This window comes from Felis catus, chromosome B3 (genome assembly GCF_018350175.1).
Source record: "Felis catus isolate Fca126 chromosome B3, F.catus_Fca126_mat1.0, whole genome shotgun sequence".
Taxonomy (NCBI): Eukaryota; Metazoa; Chordata; class Mammalia; order Carnivora; family Felidae; genus Felis; species Felis catus.
In genome coordinates this window covers 49,873,193-49,891,690 of record NC_058373.1, presented here as the reverse complement: position 1 = coordinate 49,891,690, position 18,498 = coordinate 49,873,193, and the positions used below count along the sequence as shown (strand labels likewise).

Genomic DNA, 18,498 nt, shown 5'->3' with positions numbered 1-18,498 from the left:
TGATGGCTCAGAGCCTGGAGCCTGTCTCTGATTCTGTGTCTCCCTCTCTCTCTGCCCCTCCCCTATTCATGCTCTGTCTCTCTCTGTCCCAAAAATAAATAAATGTTGAAAAAAAAATTTTTAAATGGAAGAAATTGCAAAGCCAAATTTGATGTTTTAAAAATAGGATAAAGATAAAAGAAGACTTAGCAAGACCAATGGGAAATGAAAAGGAAAAACCGATGTCACAAATTGTTATCTGAAAAGGACATTACTAAAGGTAATGTAAAACATAAAAAGACATTATTTATGCCAGCACATTTAGAAGTTAGACAAAATCTACAATTCCTTTATATAACTTACTAGGCTAATGTAAAAAAAAATTAAATAGGCCCATAAGTTTTAAAATTTGAATCCATAGTTTAAAATCACACAACAAAAACTCCAGGTGCAGAAGGCTCCAAATGGAATTCTTCCAACTATTTAAAGAAGAATGTCACCACTCTTACACAAACTCTTCCAGAAAAGGCAAGAAAACTTCTCAAATAATTTGTTGAGTTCAGCATATTTTTACCTACTAAAACTTATTGAAAATATGACATATAATTAAAGAACAATTTCTCTCTGAGCATACATTTAAAAAATAAATAAATAGCATAGCCAATAGAATGCAGTAGTTTATAAAAAGACTAATATAGCATGACCAAGAAGTATTTATTCCTGAAATACAAGATTGGTTTCACATTTTAAAAGTAATGAATGCAATTCACCACGTTTAAGGAATGAAAGAGAAAATCCCTACTGTCCTTACACTGGACACAAAATAATAATTTAATAAAATACAAGACCAGTTTATTATAAAATTCTCCTAGAAGTTAAAAATAGAAGGGAACTATCTTAATATAATAAAGACACACTCTTTCAAAAGAGAAACAACTATACAAACATTGTGCCTATTTTTCAATTGAAATGTAGTCGACAAACAGGAGTACAACATACTTGTTCAACATTATATACATTACAGATTGATCACCATATATCTAGCTACTATCTGTCACCATGCAAAATTGTTACAATATTATTATGTTTCCTATACAGTATATTGTATTTCCATGTGTTACTTAGTTTAAAACTGAAAGTTTGTACCTCTCAATCCCCTTCCTCTATTTCACACATCCCTCCCCTTTCCTCACTTCTGGCAACTGCAAGATTGTTCTCTGTATCAGTGAATTGATTTCTCTTTTGCATGTTGGTTTGGTGTTTTTACATTTCACACATAAGTGAAATCATATGGCGTCTGTGTTTTTTCATCTAACTTATTTCACTTAGTATTACACCCTCTGGGGGTGTTGTTACAAGTGGCAAGATTTCATTTTTTTATTATGGCTGGTAATATTCCATTATATATCTGTACCACATCTTTATCTGTTCATTTATCCATGGACACTTAGGTTGCTTCCATATCTGGTCTCCTGTGGTGTGGCTGACTGTGAGGTCTGACTGGCTATGAGGTCTGGCTACTACTGTCACAGGTGCTCTATTGCATTGGCATGCACCCAAACCTAGGCAGCATTGCTTGAGGGAACCCTAGTGCTGGCCACCATGTGTGGTGGGGCAGGTGGTTGCTTGGAAGGGGCCCCACAACTAGTTGAAGTCTCCTGCCATATGTGGCAGTATGGGAAACCACTTGGGAGGAGAGCCAGGCCAAGGCAGGGGATTAGGTGGGGATTCTGCAGGGTCGGGCACTGGGTGCAGTAGATGGAGAGTGTCAGAAAAGGTGCCCACCAGGGCTAGGTCAACTAAATAGAAGAGAAGTGAAAAGGAAATGGTGTCCGCGAGGCTTCTCTTCCCAGAGAATATTCCAACAGATCCTCACTCTTGTGTCACATGCTGTAAAATTAGTCAATGAAACTCCTTCACAGGTAGCCCAGGTGCTTTTCAAAGTGCTGCCTCTGTGCTGGGACTCAAAGTAAGTGATATTGAGTGCATGTCCTTTAAGAGTAGAGTTTCCATTTTCTGTTGCTCTCTGGCTTTTCTGGATATAAGCCCTACTGGTTTCCAAAGACATATGGGTGCTCATTTTCCTGGTGAGGTTGTCTGGGCTATGGAGCCTAATGTGGGTCTCAGACCCCTTATTCCTCAGGGAGGGACAGTTACAGTATCCCTTCCTCTTGTGGGTCATTACACTGACAGGCATCAGTCCTGACTAGACCACCTCTCCACCTGTCTTAGCTGTCTCCTTGTGGCTAACAGATAATATCTGTTCTGTTATTCTTCACTTCATTCTCTGAGATAGTTGTATACATAATTACAGATTTTGGTGTGCCTGTGAGAGGACAAAAGCTCAGGATCTTCCTACTCTGTCATCTTGATCCCCTTCCTCTCCAAACATTATGCTTATTGACAATATTTTGAAAGTTTCCCCCTGAGATAAAAAAAATGACACTGAGAGCTGATAACATCACCTTTATTTAACATTGTACTAAAAGTGCTACATAATACAATAAGACAAGAAATAGAAAAAATAGAATGATTGCAAAAGCATATATTAATGCTGTCAATATCTGTGTATGACATAATTGTGCATCTAGAAAACCCAAAAGAAACTACAGGGTAACTAATAGAATTAAAAAGAGAACAAGTCTATGTAAAAGTTAATTACATTTCTATATAATACCCACAGGCAACTAAAAAATTACATATAAACCTTACCACTTAAATATCATTAAAATCATGAACAACAAATGGTGATGAAAGATGTGCAAGCCTTCTACTTCTAGAATGTGTTACTTAGAGACATGTTACTAAGAGACATTTAAGATGAACTTAAATAATATACACAATGTTCCTAAAAGGTGTATTACTGTACAGATAGTAATTCTCCCCCCATTGACTTATAGACTTATTGACTTAATGCAATCCCACTAAAAATTTCAGCAGATATTTTTGTGCAAATTGACAAATTCAATCAAAAAATGAGTACAGAAATACAAAGGACTAGGAATAGCCAAGATAATCTTGAAGACGAAGGAAGAAAAAAAAACAACCTTGAGAGCTGCACTATTAGTTATGAAGACTTAATCAAAATATACAGCTATTAAATGAAGTGGTGTTAGTGTATGACAAATAGACCAATAGGACAAAGTAGTCTAGAGACAAACCCACATATGCCATTACCTGATATGCACCAATGATGCCAATTAAAGGCAGCAGGGAGAAGGATTATCTTCTAAAATAAAAGATGCTTTGCACTTGCACCTCCACATGGAAAAAAGAACTTTGAAACTTTGACCATTCACAAAACCCAACTGCAGATGGATTACAGATCACAAGTCAGAGATGAGCACCTAGGATGAGTTAAAGGAAAATAAATAGTCAGTATGGGCGGAAGCCCAACAGTAAAGTACTAAAAAAGTGAGAGAATGGCATAATAGGGGACACAGCACACATGATTGACATTTTATAAAATTTTGAATTATAAAGGGAATTGTAGGGTGGGGATTGGGAACTAAGCTTGTTTTAAAAACCATGGGAAGAGCTAAGAAAGAGATAGACAATGAAAGTAAATAAACAGGGATGTATGTGTTTGATGACGTAAAGCTAAAGGTCTCCAGGAAACAGAACTACAAAAAAGGGAATGAAAAGAGATTTTAGGTCCTGAATTACTCTCATGTAAGGAAAGAGCAGTATTCACTGTTAATTATGTGCAAATGACATCTTTTATGGTATGTAACATTATTTTTTTTTAGGTGGTTTGAGCCTTTTGTCATGCAGTGGCTAGATGAAAATGAAGATGTATCAATGGAGTTTCTTCATGGAGCACTAGGAAGAGACAAAAAAGATGGAGTAAGTTTAAATTAGTTTAAGATGACTGTCAATACTCTTTCACACTATTCACTTGTAACATAACGGGGATTGTTAGGCTCATTGTTATTAATTATTTTAATTATTTAATTATTTAATTATATTATTAATTATATATAATTAATTATATATATAATATATAATTATATATAATAATTATATATAATTAATTATTTAATTATATAATTATATAATTATTTAATTAATTATTTTAATCCTCTAATGACCAAAATAAATGTGAAACACAACTTTTAAGGGCTGCTAGAAACTCTAGGGAATTGTTTAAATTAAAAAAAAAATTACCCTTTTGCTTCCAGGATTCCTTTACCCCTTGAATTGATCTGGGTCTACAAGTTCACCAAGCTTAAACAAAACTTCCTGGTCCTGAAAGCTTTCCAGGATTTCAAGATTAGGAGGACACACCCTCCAAATCCCTCCAGAACAACTTAAAAGTCTTGAGCCACAATAGGCTTGCTAACCCCTCTTTGTATCTATGGGGAATGAGAGAACTAGTCCCTCAATGGAGAAATGGAAAAACCAATTAATAGGAGCCTGTCTCTAATATCAGTTCTAATACTTTTCCAGGAAAGGAGATGAATGGTTTTGAAATGGGTAAGCATTTTATTAAATGGGAAATGAAGGCATATGAGATGAAGGTACATGGTATAGGAGATTCACTTATTTACGTGATTTGACTCTTTCCACAGTCCCTCTAATGTGCTTATTGGAATGGTATCGCCTTCTCTCCCTTCAGTTCCAGCAGACGTCTGATCATGCCCTCTTCTCTTGTTCTGTGGTTGATGTCTTTGCTCAGCTTAACCAGAGCTTTGAGATTATTAAGAAACTGGAGTGCCCTAATCCTGAAGCATTATCTCACTTAATGAGAAGATTTGCAAAGGTGGGTTAAATGGAGTGCATCCTTTCTTTTCTGAGATGGTGGCATTTATTATTTTCTCACATAGAATTTGACAAATGCTATTGTTGTTTGTAGTATTACTCTTCTTTGACACCACTACCCCAACTGAATTTCTAATTCTAGTACCAATAGGTTCTGTTTCCAGGCTTGTCATCTGACTTTCTTTCTGCCCTTTTTTGTTTATTAAATATAAATTTATCATCTTTAAAAATCTGTTATTCACATTAGTGATTCAGTTGTTCATACCATTGAGGGAACTACTATGGATGGCAAAATTATTCCATATATGGTGCTTCTTAGCTGAAAATGAGCCTTGGCATTTCATATTTAAATTGCAAGTATTTTTAACGGGCCCTATACTACAATGAAAAGTCTATAAGACTTGGAGTCATGAAAACAGAGTTCTCATTTCAAATCAGCCAATAACTGTGGTATGAGTATGAGCCATTCATTCCATTTTTATGAAATGTAGTTTTCTTAGTTGACAGATTGATTTTGATCAGATTACATAGTCTTAAGATTTCTTTCTCCACATATATATAAAAACAAATATACAGCCTTGACATGTTAAAAAATGAAGGAATGCCAAAACTCAGTTAAATTATATAATATTTAAGATGTATTAATTTGTAAGGGCTGCCATAATTAAATGCCACAGAACCATGGCTTAAAAAGAGAAACGTTATTTTTTTACAGTTCTGGAGGCTAGAGGTCTGACTGAGATCAAGGTATCAGCAGATTTAGTTTCTTCTGAAGCTTCTCTCCTTGGCTCAGGGATGTCAGCCTTCTTAATGGGTCCTCATGTGATCCTTCTTCTGTGCACATGCACCCCTGGTGTTTATTTGTGTACCCAAATTTGCTTTTCTTATAAAGACACTAGCTAGTTTTCTCAGGTAGGCACTTCAAGGGGCCCTCGGATCATCCCAGAGAGGTGCCTTTGAACTGCTAGAAACAGTTACTGTTCTGTTCAAGTCTTGATGCCAAGGTTGAGGGCTGGTTGAGAAGAGGGCTTAGAGGAGGCTGGCTGGAGTTTGGTCAAGGAAAGATTCTTTGTCACCCTCTGTCATTCTGTGATTGGGATTCTAGCCTGAGAGATCCCAAAGAAGAGAGAACATAGGACTCAGAGAGAGCTGATGGAACTAGAATTGGAAGCTTAGGTCCTCATTGTAAGAAGTCTTGAAGAACAGGCAAAGTGGCCAAACTTCTTTTAGTAGAAAGTAGGAGCTGTGAGATATATAGGTAGGTAGGTAGGTAGGTAGGTAGGTAGGTAGGTAGATGCAAGAAAGGAAGGAAGGAAGGAAGGAACGAGAAAGAGAAGAAGAAAGGATGGAAGGAAGGAAGGAAAGAAAATGAGATGCCAGTGAAGACTTTTAGGTAGATAAACTGTCAGCCTAAACTGTATTACAGTATTTGTGTCCCATCAAGTATTTTGAACTCTAGTCTTCATCTGTTAATTAGGTAGGCTAAAGTAATCTCCTGCTTTTAACGATAATAGCTAAAAATCATTTCTCTTGGTCATCTCTAGAGGAAACTGTTGGTAGCGGCTGATTTCAACCTCCCAGCGTGGTAAAATCTGCAGTAAGCTCTGCGGGAGAATTACTCTAAAAAAATTCTCTAAGAAAGTCCTTTCTCGGTGAACAGCTGCATTTTGGGTGCCTGCCAAGAGAAGAATGAAAGGGGGTCATTAGGGATACTGTAGAAAAAAGTGTGTCACATGCTATTCTTGGAACTCTGTGGGACTTGTGGAAGAAGGGTCATTTGAGAGTTTAATAATCTCAGAGCTAATATATTTGGTAACGTGCTATTGTAATTGTGCACTCTATGAGAAAGGTAACTAGGATTCACCCTCAGAGTGGTCATGTAGCAGGTTATGTAAGCCGGAAGCATGTAAGTATCGAGAGCAGAATGAAAGCTCCACTAGAGGTCAAGGCCTTGGGCCTCAGACCACCCTCCGCTCCTTGGTAGTTTTGACCTTTCTGCAGCTGTGAAGCCGCACCCAGCTGTGTTTAGACTGCCCAAGGTATAAGCAAGTGGGCTGGAGGAAAGTATAAAGAAGTGGGAGATTACAAAGAGAGTTATGTTAGAATCGCACACAGGAAAACACATTCTCTGAAGTGAGGAGAAAAGAATTAGGCTCCATGTGTCACTGAGGAAATGTGAGGTTTTTTTGGCACAATAAAAAAAATTTTTACATAACTAAAATTTGTTCAATCCATGTAAATTCAATGCTATCCAATTATTATCATGAGGAAATAATGTGAGAAAATAAACCTTTTCTGGGAAAGTTTCTGGGAAATGGGTAATTTCATTGAAAAATAAATTCTGTTTTGTTGGAATGATTTTTAAAAATCATAAAAATGAAAACTGGGACTTTATGGTTAATATAATTAGGTATTTCACAGCCATGTCAGACTATTAGAATTGGTGTTCTTTCATTACATGTGACCATTGGTCTTAAAAACCCTATCCTTCTTAGAATTAGGATCCTTGTTGTCAGAATATTGAAATAATATTCTCTTCCTGGAACTTATATTGATTTAAACCTCCCAGAGAAAAGACATCAAAAATGATAACAGCAAACATTTGGGAAGACTGAGCCTTCTAAAGTGGGATTTAAAGGCATGATTTGTTCTTATGAAAGCATATGTAAAACTGAATATACCAAAGAGATGCTTCACATTTCAGAGCTCTGATGACAGGCAAAGAGTGCATGTGGGCAGTGAACATTTCTATGGCTATATTGCTGCTCTTGGTAAATATGAGCAGTTTAACTAAAAAAAGAGATAGGAAGCAATGATATCTTCATTATTAAAAACAAACCAACGAATGTTGACTTTTGGCTATGATTCTGGCTGGTTTTTGTTTTTGTTTTTGTTTTTGTTTTTGTTTTTGTTTTTGTTTTTATTGAGTTTCCAGGGACTGGGGACACTATGGTGAATGAGACACACGTATTCCTTGTTCTTGGGGAATGTAATCCTAATTTTCAAACTTACTGATGATAATTAATTGACCATCACTATGTACTTATCACTTTACATATTTTGTCTTGCTTATTCTTCACTACAACCCCATGACACAGATACTATTATTTTTCCTAATCATTCCAGTGATGAAACAAGCTTAGAAAGTTTCAGTAACTCAAACAAGGCACCCACCTAGAAATGGTATGGATAAAGTGCTTGTAACCACTGAGCAATACTACCTCCACAATCTGGTATCATCACAAATCAATTGATAAGTTGGAAAGCAGCAACTCACCATTTATTTTCAACCTTTGAGCCAAACCTAGGCAACTCTCTGGATTGTATCTTACGCTGCATGCATTAAAATACAGTGCTGTAAATCGCTGAAGTGACATTTCTGATGTCACTTACTAGATAGCATACTTCTTATCCTCCATGCATTGTTCTAATCCTGAATGTTCCATAACTAAAGTGGGGCTGAAAAGATGGATTTTGAACCAGGGCTCTTATCTTACTGATTGCAAGAGTAATACCCTAGATGGACCTACTGGTGGTGTTGACAGGATATTTAGCCCATTTCAAGAGCATGCCATTAGCTCAGGAGATCATAATGACTTTGGGTAATTGATCACTATCTAACTTAGTAATACCAGTAGCTGCATGTCAAATGAGAGCAGATTGCAGATGGGAGATATTTGGATAATCCTGTCTGATCCTTTAAATGTAGAGAATCCCTAGCTTCATTGCCACAATCCTATTAGAATTTCATTTTATTTCATCTGGAGCTCTTTGAATGGCAATTCCTTTACTGCATCCATAAGAGAATCATCTACACCTCGTGACTCTGTCTTCATATAAACTGTATTTTATTATAGAACAGAATGGAAACAGCTTCTGTTAGACTCTTGCCTCTCTCTCTCTCTCTGCTGTCCCCATTTCTGAAGCCACAAGAGTCCCATAAAGATAAAATCCTGAACTAAATTCACACAGTCAGAAGGAAGTTCTGTCTTCCAGGCTTTGCTAGGTACACCTTCCATCAACAGGTTCTCTCTGAAGAGTTCACCTACTCCCTACTCTATGTTAGTTAGGACTGTGGTTTTCAAACTTTAGCTTGCAGCAGAATCACCTTGGAGGCTTATTAACAAACACCAGAATTGCTGATTCAGTAGACCTGGAGTAGTACCAGAGAACTGGCACTTCCAGCAAGCTCCTAGGCAAAGCTTGTGATACAGCTGGAGATGTGTCTTAGGAAGGTATGTCTCATGTAACTGCTTACTAGTATTAAACAATTAATACCTGATAAGGTTTTATTTTGTTGAATGAATTAGAATGAAATTTAAGTTGCCTCTAAAATGTACATGAAGCCTGTCCTTCAGGTATACTTTGTACATTAGTAAAGAAGTAGATATTGTTATAGCCAGTGTATCTACAACTCCTATGGGCACAAGGCCCATATACTACATGGCTGAGCTCTTGGCCTTACCCACAGCTCCTTGTCATTTGCTAACCATTGGCATCTGTAGGTTAGTAGATATAAGATCCTAGGATCAGTTGTCCCCAAGTGGGAATTCAACAGACTAGGGCTTTCCTATAGAGAAGAGTCAAATGTCAGACCATGGGGGATACCTTGAGAATAATCTGAATTGAATATCTGGATTCCCCTCTCCAAACTTTATCTGGAGCAAGTTATAGTCTCTGAATTGCAACAAGATCCTCAATTCAGACTTTGCTTTGTTTTTATATCACAGTGAAATGATTCTTAGCGTTTGTACAATCATTAGAACCTGCAAATTGAAAGCAGTGTTCGTATGTACAAGAGAATTAGTACTTTTTAGGTAAGTCCCAAAGTCATTTTCAGCATTATATATAGAGTAAAATTTGAACAGCTGCATTTGGAAGATGCTTCAGTCTGATCAGCCATCTGTTTTCCTAGATCTATTGGTCTCCCACTTCGTAAGATTTTATATTTTCCAAGACCAACTGTCTATTTAAATTGACGCTTATTATCAACATGCTTTGTATTTCCACAAAATATCAATTTTCTTTCTGCATGTTTCCCCTAATTTCAGGTTTTCACTATGGTCTTAAACATCTGTAAAACAAGTTCATAGTTCCATTTGAATTCAGGTTTATAGATTAAGGAGTTGAGTTGAAGGGGAGATGTTTAGGGTGTTTCCTGAGTTATTTTGAGCCATGCAAAGAAAATTCAGATTAATATATTGCACAAAAAAGAAAAGCTGTCCTTTTCTATAAGAAGAGATAGTATATATCTATAATTATTATTGCATTCTCTCCTAAGAAAATCATGTCCACATTTGGCTTAGGATAATTCAAGCTATGTGAATAAAAGTAGGATACAAATGCATCAATATATCTTTGAGTAACTGAAATAAAATTTAACAAAATGTGTTTGTTTTTCCTTATTTTTGCATAATTAGTGGAAGCAGAGGGCATCCTTAAGCTGAGAAACATTTATTAAATGGAGAAGGAAAATGTGGAATTAGGATGAAGAGGACAGAAAGAAGGAAAAAATGGGACATTTTTTAGAAAATAATTTGTCAATAAATAATTTAGTAAATTAAGTTAAATGTATTGAAATAGTGTGATACAACAAAAGCTGAAGTTTTAGGTTTCCATAGGTGGTCTTTGATATTAGTAAGGCTCCTTATAGAAAATTACTGAAAATATCCATTGCTAGGTGACTTGCACAGGAATGCTCTGATCCCACTTATAATTGTAGAAGGTATTTAGGAACATGGTAGAAAGTTGACAAATGACCAGCACAGAGACTTTGGGCATGGTATATGGATGTGTGATAAGAGTGATAGGGGTGTAGGAACTAGAAACCATGAGGAAGGAGTCAAAGCATAAGGCAGGTTGTTTGGGGCCTGAGGGGAGGAGTGTTATTGTCATTAAGTAATAAGCATCCAATCATAGAGGAGGTTGTCACAAAATCGTGTATCTTTGGAGTATTTAGTTAAGTTACAAATAAAGAATTTTATGGGGCACCTGGCTGGCTCAGTCAGTGGAGCATGAGACTCTTGGTCTCAGGTCATGAGTTTGAGCCCCACAATGGGTATAGAGATTACTTAAAAATAAAATCTTCAAGAAAAAAGAATTTTATGCTAGAGAGATTATATTACAATTGAATGAATTCATGTGGATTATCTTTCACAGGTACTCAGAAATACCACAAATTCTCATCTAAACGTAAAAGTTTGAGATGCTTCTTTTGGCAAGGGCATAGATTTAATCACTGCTTATGGCCCCCTTGTAGCTAAAAAAGAAAAGTTGGCCTGATTAGCAGTAAACTGGGTAGTGTGTGCATAACTGGATACATTTTACATTTCTTTCCCCAGACTATCAATAAAGTACTGCTTCAGTATGCTGCGATTGTATCGAGTGATTTCAGTTCATACTGCGATAAGGAAAATGTGGTAAGTAAAACCCTGCCTTCATGTTATCCCGTTGAGATGTACTTTTTTAAACTAATAAGTAAGCAGGAGAAATTCCTGTTTTCTTTCTGTTTTCAAGGATAATAGGGAATAAGGGATCTCTAGAAACAGTTTGAAAACTTCTCTAGGAGTCCTGAACTGGTTACATTACAGAATCAGAGAAAGGTTAAGAGCATCTCAAGGTCAGCCAACTTGTGGTTTTCCATGATCGTGAGGAACAAGATTCACATAAACAATTAAAAACCCACATAATCATAAGACATTAAACTAGGAATTAAAAAGTTGTTTAGATCGACACAAACAGAGTAGTTTGGCCTCCAGTACCAAAGTGAGTATAATTTATCTTTTGATTTTCAAATAAATTGAGAAAGACAGTTAAAGTGAGAAATGATTCTGATTTCTACTCCAAGTTATTAACTTAGCCTTTTATTTTTTGGATGATTGAGAAAATCTTTATAAATTCAAACCAGCAATGCACCTTAATAAAAAGCACAAAGGGAAGTAAGATAAACTAAAGTGATTTAGAGGATAATCTGTGTTTATTCTATTGTGGAAGGTGAAATCTTTCCTATTCACCATATGTAATATTAGGAGAAATATATTGGCAACATTATAGGAATTTTTTTGAACACTGAAAAAATATATTACAAAAGTTAGTACTAGATTTTTAAAGAGGAAAACCAGTCCCCTCCCCCCACCTTAAAAAATTAGTTCCCACTATCAGGCGAACCTAAAATAGAATTCCCACCGAAACCTCATTGATCTCTGGCTGACAGCTCATTAATATGTCAGTCTTAATGGTTCTTGAGGGTCCCAGAAGATACTTCTTTCTCTTAAATTTTTATGCTGCCTAGAAATTTTATGAAAATTCCCACATATCCAGCAGTGATTTCTAACTGCCATTGATTATAAATACTCTAATAGGCAAGATATTGATTTACTCAAGGCGTATATTTATAATTAAATTTATAATGCATTTGAAATATATTATGATGAAAATCAAAAACAGTGCCAGGTAATTTCAGAAAAAAATTCTGATTATATTAGGATAGCCAGTTGAACATTTTGAAAGGTAGCTATGAATTACCAAGGATAATTCTTGTCATTCAGAAAAGAAAATTATTAGCCTTAAGGACTCCTGCAGACTTTCACTGTATTATGAGGTAACATTCTATAGTATATTTTATTTTTAAAAACATTGGAGAAAAAAATCATATATCAATGTTTATTATTACTTGTATTTTGTCTGTATATTTTATACTTTTCAAAATCAAGTATTTATAAAGAAAGAGAATAAATACTCTTGCAAATATTACAGCACAAGAACTTTTTTCCTCAATGCTTTTCTTTCCTAGTTCCTGGTATCTTAATAAGTCTTAGACTCTCATTCAAATGCCAAACATCATTTTCGCTTTTCCGTGAAAGAATGGCAATTACCTGCTTAGTTATGCTTTCAGCTGAGATAAATTGAAGAGGTTCATTTGTACATTTATGCATGTGCATAGAACTATTATAGGTTTCTTTCAATATCAAGAACATCATAAGTTGTTTTTTCCCCCCTCAGTATATTTATGCCCATATACCTATTTCTTCTGCAAATTGATCTAGAAACTTTTAAAGAGGGACATCCAGGAGCACCTCGGTGGCTTACTTGAGTGTCTGACTCTTCATTTTTGTTCAGGTCATGATCCCAGGGTCTTGGAATCAAGCCCCGTGTCAGGCTCAGCACTGAGCATGGAGACTGCTTAAGATTCTCTCAATCTCTCTCTCTCTCTCTCTCCTTCTGCCCTCTTCCCTGCTTGCTCTCTCTCTCTCTCTCTCTCTCTCTCTCAAAAAATAAAAAAAATAAAAAATAGAGGCATCCTTTAAGTGATAACCATAACATGCTTTCCCAGGGGTCAGAATTAAAGATGATAGTTAAAATGTTAGAATGTTAGATAGTTAAAATGACAGAATAATTTTTTCTAAATTTTTTTAAGTTAGAACTTTGTTTTAAATTGAAAATGGATCACAAGTTTTTTAATCTGTTGTCCCTGTACTCCAAAATACAGCAACACAACATATATAAATCAGAATTACTTTATTTTGAATATTTTTGAAAATCTTTTTCAGCTCAGAAACACCCTTTAAGTGATGTAGAAATGGCCATAGTCCCAACATAACTAACTTTCATATTCACTGTAGTTAAGGTTCCTAACTTTGTTCTAGATGAAATGCATTATGATATTTTTAGGGGAAAAGCCAAATTATATACCAATAAAAAGATTACAACTTGAACATAGGTTCTTTTATCTAACTAAACTCATCAACAAATGATACCTCTGAATTGGGTTAATGTTCCCTTTCCTGTACATGTTAGCTGTTTTGTTTTGTTTTCAGTGACCATGGAGGTGCTTAAAATAAAAGCTGTTTCCAGATTAGCTGTAAGTTAGATTCAGGTCTCAGTAGTGATTTGGTAAATTGATTCAATAAAATTGATAATTGGACATTTCAAAGTCAGAGAAAGCTTAATGAAAGAGGAGAGTCTCATATTTATTTTTATCTCTCTCTGAATAACTGAATCTTTTTTTTTTAATGTAGCCTTACCTGACGCCAATAGCAATCCATGCTAAGTGAGCACACAGTCCATTTTGTTTCTTAGTTGTTCTTTTCCATTGGAAATGGTCATATAAAAAGGCTTGGAGGTTGGTTTGTGCTCATACAACTATTACTAAAGTACTGTTGTATGTGCCAAAAAAAAGACAAGCTTGAATGCCAATATCAAATAATCATAGAAGAGACCACCTAGTTAACTTAGACCCATGGGGAGCAGGGTGATACAACCTTTTACCCATCTACTCTTCCTGCTTCTCAGTAAGAGTCATGGTCGTTTTGTTTTTTTGTTTGTTTGTTTGTTTGTTTGTTTGTTTTGACCTTCATTTCCTCCCTGGTAAGATGGCCAGATTCAAGCCAAATCTTCCCCCTCTGCAATTAAAAAAAAAAAAAAAAAATGAAAGAAAGGAAGGGAAAAGAAAAGAAAAAAAGAAAATCCCAATGACTCTGGCCCTAAGTGGAGATTCAGTTTGTTGCCTTAGGGTCAAGATGCTGAATCCCTGAAAAATTTTGACTATGCATGTAGTGGAAAGGATAAGCCTAGATCAAATGGCTCTCAATCACATCTGGGGATCAGAATCATTGGTGGAACATTGTGGTTCAGCTTACTGAACAGAATCTATGGCACATGGATCTCAAACATCTGTGTTAGAGACATACAATTCTTATGTGACCAGAATCAAGGGAAGAGAATCAAAGTTTAAAATTGTTTTCATAAATTGAAGTTAGAATGTGGTCACTTTAAGAATCAAGTAGAAAGTTTTTCAAAGGTCAGTAATGTGGTTACAGCATTAATAAAATCTTTCCACTGAGGAGTGCTAACACCTCTCTGATGTCCTGTAAGTCCTTTATATGCGTCTAATTCTTTGTTGGCTCATTTCCCAGCAACTTGGAAGATATATCCACTTTCCTTTCCTTTCACTGTTTTCCTCCCCCCAGTCAGCTGGCTTTTCAGAATCAGTATGCGACAAATATTAAATTATTCTATAACTATTCTGAATTCTATTTTCCAATTATAAATTTACTCCTATTATTCTAAGGCCACATCTAGTCCTGTCACAGGGCCCTCCATCTTTATGTTATTGTTATATTTCTGCCTGCCTGGAAACATGGAGTCAAAAACATTTTTAAACATATATTCTGTGTGAGGCTCTGTGCGGTACTTTGGGAGTAAGAAAAAGCAGAGGACACAGCAGCATGTACGGTACATTTAAGGTCAGTGGGTGAGACAGTGAAAAGCAATATAAAGTTAAATAAAACAAGTGTCAAGTGAGTGACAACAGGATATAGTGTGGGAAAGAGAAAGCTCAAATCTGGAATGATGGATATGATTCAAATAGGCAAAGAGGTGGAACTGAAGAGGCCACATGCTAAGCCGAGTTGGAGTCTGGAAAGCACAGGTGTTTTGGGGGGAAAAGCTGCTTAGAGGGGAAAGTTACCTGTGGTAGACAGAGATGGGAAGGAAAACCTAATTTGGAGCCAGATAACTAAGGGCCTTGAATACCAATGTGTGGACTTTGTCTATAGCCAAAGAGAATCTATTAAAGGTGTCTTTTTTTTTTCTTTTTCCCCCTTGGATTTTTTTTAAACTTTTTTTTAACGTTTATTTTTGACACAGAGAGACAGAGCATGAATGGGGGAGGGTCACAGAGAGGGAGACACAGAATCTGAAACAGGCTCCAGGCTCTGAGCTGTCAGCACAGAGCCTGACGCGGGGCTCGAACTCACGGACCTCGACATCATGACCTGAGCCGAAGTCGGCCGCTTAACCGGCTGAACCACCCAGGCGCCCCTCCCCCTTGGATTTTTAAAATTCAGATGGTGATTTTGTTTTTTAAATGGTGAAATAATGGAAATGTTAAACTGATTATCTTTTTTTTTAGAGTGTCATAATTTGAGAATAAGGTGTTTTTTTATTATTTATTTTATTTTTTTATTTTTTTAATATGAAATTTATTGTCAAATTGGTTTCCATACAACACCCAGTGCTCATTCCAACAGGTGCCCTCCTCAACCCCTTAACCCACCCTCTCTTCCTTCCCACCCTCCATCAACCCTCGGTTTGTTCTCAGTTTTTAAGAGTCTCTTATGGTTTGGTTCCCTCCCTCTCTAACCTTTTTTTTCCTTCCCCTCCCCCATGGTCTTCTGTTAAGTTTCTCAGGATCCACATAAGAGTGAAAACATATGGTATCTGTCTTTCTCTGTATGACTTATTTCACTTAGCATAATACTCTCCACTTCCATCCACATTGCTACAAAAGGCCATATTTCATTCTTTCTCATTGCCACGTAGTATTCCATTCTGTATATAAACCACAATTTCGATACCTTTTCTTAAAGTAAATCTTTAAAAGAGAATTTGGCTCAATATTAAGAGGAAAAGAAAGATTAGTAATTAAGTCCCCAATAGTTTATTGTCTGATATATTATTAAATTGCATTCCCCAAAGTGATAATATTTCCCTCTTCCATTCTTGACTCTTAAGAAGTATAATCAAAATGGCAGAATTATTCTCTTTGCCAGATATAATACTTCAGTGACGATTGTATATTTATCACATTTAAGGTAAACTCATTCAATAATTTCATGTATAAAAGATGCTCACACCATCTTTTTTGTTGTTTGCTTTACTTCAAGCCCTGTATATTGATGAACAATATTCAACAATTGCGGGTCCAGCTGGAAAAAATGTTTGAATCCATGGGAGGGAAAGAGGTGGGTATATTTTTATGCCTGCGTTTGCCAAATATCTATTTAGAGATCATTAGCAGCACAGCTCTTTGCTATGGAAAGTGTCATAATCAAGTTTTTTACATGGGTTAACAACAGAAGAGGACATGGCCGGTAATCTAAAATATCATTAACAATAAGGTGACCATTATACACAACTGAATATTTGAGTGATGCATTAGAAGTGTGAATGGGAGGGGGGAGATGGTCAGTAGCCTTTTGTAGTGTGTATACAGAGAGAGTGCTATACACACAAATCTATATATGCTAATGATCTGTAAAATTCTACAAACTGCGGATTTTTTTTTCACCATATTGCACAATGTCAACCTGATATCAATGTTTGCTCTGAAATGTGCTTTGTGGCCCTAGTGGTTTTGATGCATCAGTTTATTGTTCACATCTAAAAATCTGTCAAAATGTGTTGTGTGCTGTGTCTGTAATGTGTCGTGTCTTTGTCCAACATCTTTGACTTGCATTTCCCTGAGCAGAAGAAGGAAGGAGAAAGATTCTTTTATGAGGTTTGTGATAGTAAGCATCTTACCCTTTTCTGGCTGTTTCCCCCCAGACCTAAAGACCATCGCATTTCTTATTTACTCTCATTCGCTCATTTGGATCAAGCAGACAGTGAAATAGTAGTTGTGCACCTGCCTCCTGCTTTTGCCACGGTCTTTCCTTTCACACACCGACATGAGCGTCCAGGGACTTGGGGACCAGAGTTGGTGCTGAGAGGGAAAGGTTCATGCAGCTGGCATTCTCCCACCACTCCCCCTCCCTAAAACAACCCCAAGTGCCACTAGAATGTAGAGATATTTCTGTTGAGGATTTTAGTTACAGTGTTCCTTATTGAGGTAAGGGTCAGAGATGTACGTGAAGCAAGTTTGGACTTCAAAGCAAAGATCCCTTTTATTTCTAAATGTACAAGGCTGAAAATGCTTCTTTTAACATTGGGCTTCTTCACATGTGATGTTGCTTTTAACCCCATGGAGACATCTGTACGTTTCCCTCCCTTTTTTTGCTATCTTAGACACTCAGTCTTTTGAAAACTGAACTTGCTGCTTAGCAGCCTACAAATCAAAAGCACCAGGATATGCGTGCAGAGATGGAATAGTTCAAAAATGAACTCTGATTTTTAAACCACAGTATCAGTTTATTTTGTATAAAATAAGACTCCATTCCCTATCGTGTGTTAGTGCCTTTTGCACAGTATGAGGGCATCCATCTCGCTTTTGAATTATTTTGCTGAATTAGGTGAACACAAGCAATTGAGGATCATAGCTGGAGACTGCCGTTTTAATTTTAGTGATGTTTTATATTCAGAGTTTAAGTTCACTTACTGTTAGAAGCATTGTGAAGAAATGACTGATTTCTTGGGGGGAGGGAATTCTGTCGTCTTTTACTGAATGTTTAAGACCACATATCATGTAAGGATAAAGTTATATTTAAAATGCCATATTTCCAGGAATTTATCCTAATGCTACTTCTATTTCCTTACTATTCCATGGTTGGATTCTAATGTGAGTCATATACTGCTGACTGAATATTAACAAGACAGATCAGACCTGTACTTAAGGAAGCTATGTGGGCCAAGCCACGCGCTAACCAAATATGTTATGGGGCACCTTGTACACCAAACAAGAATGGATTCTTTACTCCACATAAAATTGCCAATTTGAAATGTACCGGTTTCACATTATAAATTTAGCTACAACTCTATAGCTAAATCACACAACTCTTCTTACTGGAGAACATAATGAAGATGGAAATACTGAGGTTGGTGCCTTCTACCTTTATCACTCTTGCAAGGCCAGTTGCTAAACTCCTCATACATAATTTAAAGGGAAGAATCAATTAAGTGAATGGAATGAATATCTAGTTTCTAACAATGTAATTTTTTAGGAGAACAGCATGGACCCTAGTTCTTTTCTTTTCCTGCATTTAAATATTATTCCTCCCTTCCCTCCCTCTCCTTATCATCTTTTGATATTCTGTCTCCTTT

General features: G+C 36.2%; 1 protein-coding gene across 2 annotated transcripts in view; it reads left to right on the top strand.

Moving 5' to 3' along the window:
- UNC13C (unc-13 homolog C) overlaps positions 1-18,498 on the top strand; it is a 675,102-nt gene that overhangs the window by 544,752 nt on the left and 111,852 nt on the right. For both annotated transcript variants that reach the window (XM_045059288.1, XM_019832393.3), the window contains 4 exons: positions 3,729-3,825; positions 4,598-4,741; positions 11,082-11,159; positions 16,407-16,484. In XM_045059288.1, the coding sequence (XP_044915223.1) occupies positions 3,729-3,825; positions 4,598-4,741; positions 11,082-11,159; positions 16,407-16,484 (397 nt within the window). The remainder of the gene's footprint in view (positions 1-3,728; positions 3,826-4,597; positions 4,742-11,081; positions 11,160-16,406; positions 16,485-18,498) is intronic.